This window comes from Halyomorpha halys, unplaced genomic scaffold, assembly GCF_000696795.3.
Source record: "Halyomorpha halys isolate HHAL.00 unplaced genomic scaffold, Hhal_1.1 Scaffold351.1, whole genome shotgun sequence".
NCBI classification, from domain to species: Eukaryota; Metazoa; Arthropoda; class Insecta; order Hemiptera; family Pentatomidae; genus Halyomorpha; species Halyomorpha halys.
Genome location: NW_027109375.1, coordinates 163,810 through 170,700, shown reverse-complemented (window position 1 = coordinate 170,700; position 6,891 = coordinate 163,810). Strand labels below are relative to the sequence as shown.

The 6,891-nt window shown below is 35.0% G+C and overlaps 1 protein-coding gene across 1 annotated transcript in view; it reads right to left on the bottom strand.

Moving 5' to 3' along the window:
* LOC106681610 (Krueppel-like factor 15) overlaps positions 1–6,891 on the bottom strand; it is a gene marked incomplete in the record, with an annotated part of 14,432 nt that overhangs the window by 4,722 nt on the left and 2,819 nt on the right. Inside the window, 2 exon segments of the mRNA XM_024363921.2 lie at positions 1–548; positions 3,901–4,107. Coding sequence (XP_024219689.2) covers positions 246–548; positions 3,901–4,107 — 510 coding nt within the window.

Below are 6,891 nucleotides of genomic sequence, written 5' to 3'. Positions count from 1 at the left end.
AGACCTCTGTGTAAAGGACACAATTGTCATGTTCATGAATATCTGTTATATAGAAGTTTCACTGTACAAAGATCTGAAACCTTTTGGTGTAAAATATTTGAAAACGGATGTGCCGGTTTTGAAACTAATATCCTCAGGTCTATTCATGATACTATCTTTCTCACTATATTTTTGTTCTCAACCTTTCAATTAAAACTAAAAATAGTAAATTTAATTTGGATGTCATATTGGTAATATATAAATTATCAGAGCTTCCTGGTATGAACCCTTGAGTGCTTAGCCAAGTGGTCCGATCGGCTGAACCTCTTACCACAAGCGTTACATTCGTAGGGCTTGTACCCTGAGTGGCACCTGGAATGCCTGGCTAATTCGTCAGACCTGGAAAACCTCCAGGTACACCCAGACCAAGAGCAGACGAATGGCTTCTCCCCAGTATGGCGTCGACAGTGTGCTCGAAGATGAGAGGCTTTGGAGTACGTCCTATCGCAGCCAGGGTAGCAACAAGCGAATTCTTTGCTAGCTGCTACTGGCTCGTAGTATTCTGGCCCCTGTAAAAATAACACCTGATAGAAGTGAGCAATCTGACCAGTCGAGGGTTACAGTGTAAAATTAATAGGAAGTGGTATAGTTTATTTATTTATAGCCTTTATGTCTACGAAATTATCTCAAGTTCTATAGCCTTCAACCCTTAGCGAGAGAATGAACTTCTTTGTCAAACACCACTTGAGCTAAGAAAGGAATTAAAGTCATTCAATCAATCTTGAGTGATCACGCGTTGTTGAGGTACTTGTTCAGTCCTGTCACTAATTTAAGAGGGGTAGTGCACTAATAGCGCAGTTCTCTGACCACATACGATCCCCTGAAGAAGAGTTAGCGAACGCTCAGGAGGAAGGAGAAGGATATGATACGATATGGGAGGAATATATAGAAACGGCCGTGGATCCTTTGAAGCTAGGTAAAGCACCAGGCAGAGATGGAATTTTTACAGAATTTATCAAATATGGAGGTAATGAAATGACAAAATCACTGCAAGCATTTTTTCAAAAAATATGGGACAGTAAGATTATTCCGAACGACTGGGAATATAATATTATAGTGCCAATCCATAAGAAAGATAGTACAACAGAATGTGGTAACTACAGACCAATATGCTTATCCCAAGTAACGTATGAACTGTACACCACTATTCTAAAAAGCAGGTTACGGGCACTGATGGAGCCAAACTAACAGACCAGGCCGGATCTCGACCTAGAAGACAACCCCAGGATCACATATTCGCTCTCAGAACTATCGTAGAAGAGGAAGGAGGTTAGAATGGGATAGAAATCAGAGCAATTATATAGCTTTTTTGGACCTAAAAGCTGCCTTCGATTTAGTACCCTGATATAAAATTTGGAGGGCACTTAAAGCCAAAAGAATTCCCGCAGACCTCCTGGATGCGATCAAATCAACTCATTAAAGCCCTAAAGGAATAGTGCATATCAATGGCCTAGAGTCAAAGAGGACTCTCAGAGGAGAAACTCTCTCGAAAGAGGTGTGAAACAAGGAGAGAGCCTCAATCCAGTACTATTTATTTTATGGATGAAATCCACAAAATATGCAGGAGAAGAACTGCTTGGACTGTAGTCGGTATATGAAACATGAGAACGGTACAAGTACAGACGTTTCTATATGCAGACGATATTGTGTTGGTGATAGACTCTGAGGAAAAATTGTAACAGGCCATTATAGAATGGCCAGAGGAACTCCCCCGCAAAGGAATGAGTATTAACAGCCGCAAGAGCAAGGTTATGACTGAGATTGCCAGAAATGAAGTGGACGTGGGCAATGCACAAATAGTATGCAATGATGAAATATTGGAAAGAGTGGACTTCTATACCTATCTTGGAACAATTTTCAATGAGTCTGGCAAAATAGACCAAGAAGTGTCCAATAGGATAAATAAAGCAAATAGTATTTACAACCAGATATGCAATACTATTGTGGGAAAGAGGTAAGTAAGTAAGGATATCAAGTTCCATATCTTTAAAGCAATATATCTTCCAACACTATATGACAGTGAAAGTTGGGCGACCCAAGACAAGCGCATGAGCAGGATTACGGCTGCTAAAATTCGATTTTTGGGAAGAATATTGGGCAAAATTAGGAGAGATAGGATAAATAATGAAAGAATAAGAGAGCTTCAGACCCCTCAGTAAAATCAGTGATTGAACACCGACAGCTCCGATGGTATGGACAAGTCTGTAAAATGGGGAAAGACAGAGTGCCAAGAAAATGTACGGAGGCGAGGCCAACTGGTAGGAGACCACGAGGCAGACCTAGAAGGAGCTATATGGAGCATATCCAACGACTAGGTCTGGGAAGAGTAAAAACGCTGTCTCAGATGAAGATGCTTGCCATGGTTCCAGATGAGTGGACCAAGTGGTTAGAGGCTCCTCCACGCTGATAGGCACTTAAGGAGGATGACAAAGAAGAAGAGAAGGAGAAGAGCACTAATAGCAGAATGCCTCGAACAAGATGCATTTAATACTTTATCAAAAAATCATTATTTAAGTTGAAGGTATCATATATAGTATGTTACGGTTGTGACGCACCGTATATATCACAATAAAACACTGGCGATATCTCCGTAGACAAAGGTTGCTCGATTTTGAAAAGATTACCGTTTGGTTTTTGAACACGTTACGATTGTTCGATATGAGGTGGTGATAGTTTATCAGGCCCTGTGTCTTTACTGTTTGTATCGAAAGATCGCCATATAAGAAATGTTATCATGTATGTTTTGTTTTTGTAAATTATGATGTCCTACTTCAATGGGCAGTTATTAACACTAGAAGTGTGGATATAGTGTACTGCGTGCCAACTGTTCTTCAATACGTCTTGGACAGAAGAGTGGTGGCCGGAGTCATCTTCATACTTCTGGGGAAGGTGAGACGGCCGAAAAGGAGATATCGGACAACCTTGTGTTTTGTCAAAAGTAACCCAAGGACTACGTTGGGTTCGAACTAATTTTTTTTTATTTTTATTTTATGTTCCTCTTTCGTGTTATAATGTAAATTTAGTTAATAAGATTAAGCTAGGGAATTTACGTCAAGGTAAGGTCAACCTATAAGTTTTGTTTGTTTTATTGTATTTTTTAATTGATAAGAATTTTTTTTCTTTTCCATTTTGTGTACATATATTTCTTTTTAAATTATATATTTGTGAAGGTATTCGCCAGTGGTCATAGTTCGATAATTGTTTATACAGGGGTATATTGTGGGCATATTGAAGTCATCGCTTCGGGTTTTTTTTTTTATTTCCAAGCGGAAAAATAACATGGTGCCTAAGGAGCAATTTATTCTTTGTTGTATTTTTCCCCCTTTTGCGATTTTTTTTTTTTTTACTTTAACTCACCCCCATTCTCCGCTGAGCGTGGGCAAGTATAAACGATAAGTACCTATATAACTAAAGGTAAATCAAAATTTGCGGTTATAACTGCCCCTACAATATACAACACAGTAAACTGGCACAGCCTTGTTTCTGTCTATTTAAAATTCAGTATCCCTCCATCGACATTATCTCTATTAACACCCCGCCCCTCTAGTTCTAACCTATACCCACTTTAATACGCCACATAAAATCCCCTCATGTTAGAGATAAGATTCATTGTAAAGAGTAATTTTTCAGAGCAATAGTCGAAAAAAATTGTCAAAGGACACTTTAGAAGACAAGTTGTATACAGTAGTTCGTAGCTATTAGTGTCATAGAGTTTGTATTTTCTACTTAGTAAAGTGTAGCTTACATTACTATGTAACTGGAAATTATTATTTTGTGAAATATCTCTTTAATTTATTTAATACACACATTTGAAAAGTATCCAGGTAAATCTGCAAGACATGCGCATACTAAAAGACTCACCATTGCATCCTGACCAAGGACGTCCACACCCAAGATGATCATGGACTGACAGCCAAAGTACCTGGAGCATTCGTCACTGCAGAGAGCCGTTCGCTCCGGCCTGGGCTGGGGGTACCCGCTTCGGGTCCAATCCGGATCCAAGTCTTCTAAGTCCCTCAGCAGCTCCTCCAGTTCTCTGGTCAGGTTGTCCTCGCGGTAATCGTCCAGCTGAAACCTCATCTGACTTAGGTAAAGGTAATAGTCGCCTTTAGTACTTAAAGTTAAATTTGTTATATATTAATTTTAACATAGTTTGATTTTTTTTTTTTTATTTATATTTGTTACTTAAGTATCTTTCTTATATTTTCTCATATGTCTATCACTATTCTGTCAGAGCCACATTGGGTTAAAACCAAAATATGAAAGGGAAAAAGAAAGAAAAAAAAGAGAAAAAGGAGGAAAAAAATCATGAAAAAGAAAAAGGTAGAAAAAAAAGAACCAAAGAGATGAAAAAAAAAAGTCATGTACTAATGTTGTACACTTCTAATATTTGTAATTATTACTGTATACTTGTATAGGCCTATTTATTATTAGATTAAAAATATCGTCTGATTAGACTAAAATAAGTATGTTGTGTTACAAGTAACCATAGTTGGGCAAAAATTATTCCATTGACAAGAGACGAATACTTTTTTATTCGAATGAAAATGCGACTAAACAATCCGAATACTTTTTTATTCAAATATTTAAAATACTATTAAACTGAATTTGGTGAATGACACAATTTTTCCTTTTTCAACTGCAATAATTTATTTCTTCCAATCAACAATAACGTTTCGGGAAAAATCCCACATCTTCAGGTTGCTGATAGAAATATTTTATATATAACGTATAATTATCTCATATTTTGTCATTATTGCTAATATTTAATAATATTATTGTCATTTAATGAATAAAAAACTTTTTTACTATTAACTATTATATATTGTTAGGAGAATAATTACCTTCCTCCTTCCTTAAGGTAATTATTCTCCTAAAAATGTATAATTGTTAATAGTAAAAAAGTTTTTTATCAATTAAATGACAATAATATTAGCAATAATGACAAAATAGGAGATAATTATACGTTATATATAAAATATTTTTATCAGCAACCTGAAGATGTGGGATTTTTCCCGAAACGTTGTTGTTGATTAGATGAAATAAATTATTGCAGTTGAAAAAGGAAGAATTGTGTCATTCATCAATTTTTTATTACTTTAATGAAATCTATGTATGATTACTCGTCAAAACGGACGAGTCTGCCAAGTATAGGTAGGGGGAATAAAAAATGGCAGCTGTTTAAAAACGTTAAAAATAATTTTTTTTTATTCCGACCTCTATATCTTTAAAACTACCAACAACAATAGAAAATCTAAGAGCACATCATTTAAAGTAGAGTACATTTGCTGAAATAAGAGCCCTAATAGAGCTATTTACGTTCAATAGTTCTCGAGATATAGCTTTTTAAAAAGCAATATATCATAAAAATGTTCTACAGAACGTACTAAAAAATCAGAAATAAGTGAATTTATTTTGAAAAAGTCTCAAAAACCATTTAACGTACAGATGTGTGTTAGTACTCAAATTAAAGCTCGTTCAATGGGCTATAAAGTAGTTTAATAAGTTTATCGTCGTAGGAGTAGTAATTTTCATGATGTTTGCTAAAATAAATTGGATTATAATTTTTCTGACAAATTTATATTCATATGCGAGTATCATAAACACTACTACCCCTACGTAGATAAGTGTTATAAACTATTTTATAGTAAATTTAACTAGCTTTATTTTGAGTGCTGGCAAACATCTGTACGTCCTATGGTTTCTGAAATAATGTTTTTCAAAACTCAAACTTATTATCCGAACAACTATAAATCAATTTATTTTAGGAAATATCATGAATACTACTATTCCTACGAAAGTAAAGGTCATAAACTACTTTATAGCTCATTAAACTAGCTTTAATTAGAGTGCTAATAGACATCTATACGTCACATAATTCCTGAGAAATATATTTCTCAAAATAAATTAACTAACGACTAATCTTTCAGTAGATTTTTTGAGAAATGTTGCTTTTTAAAAAGCTATTTCTCGAGAACTAAATAGCTCTATTAGGGATCATATTTCCACAAATTTACTCTTCTTTAAACGCTGTTCTTTTAGATTTTCTAGTGTTGTTGGTAGTTGTAAAGATATAGAACCCCAAATGAAAGAAATAATGTTTTTTAAGGTTTTGAATCAGCCGCCATTCTTTATTCCCTCTACGTATATTTGGCAGACTCATCAGTTTTGACTAGTAATTATACATAGTTTTCATTAAAGTAATCAAAAATTGGGGTGAAATAACTGCATTTTTTTATTCCCTGCTCATGTCCTAAAAGCAATACTAAGCTTTGCTAATTCAACCAACTTAACATTTGCAAGTATTTCAAAACAAATGCCTCAGAATTATTAACAAATATTCATATTATACAAAAGTAACTGAAGGTACCTTCATCATACATAGTTTTCATTAAAGTAATAACAAATTAGGGTTAACTAACTGCCTTTTTTCTCCTCTTGGGCTTTTGTACTATTTAAATAGTATAATTATTTCTGGTGCTAATTTTGATTTTTATTAAAATGTAGAAACATTTTGTACAATATTTTCTTTACGTTTTCTAATTTTAAATCAATATCCCTCTACACCGCCTATACAGCTGACATTCCAACCAATCCTAACACTATCCTCACCACGTATGCCGATGACACATGTGTGCTCGCTGTTAATAATAACCCATTAATTGTATCCCGAAATCTCCAATCCTATATCACAGCCCTCGAAGATTGGTGTCATAATTGGAGGATTAAGATAAATTCTAACAAATCCCATCAAATTACCTTTACCCTTCCTCGTAAACCTACCGACTCCCCTACAGTTTCATTTAATGATGTTACTCTTACCCCTGTAGAACAGATCCGCTACCTTGGACT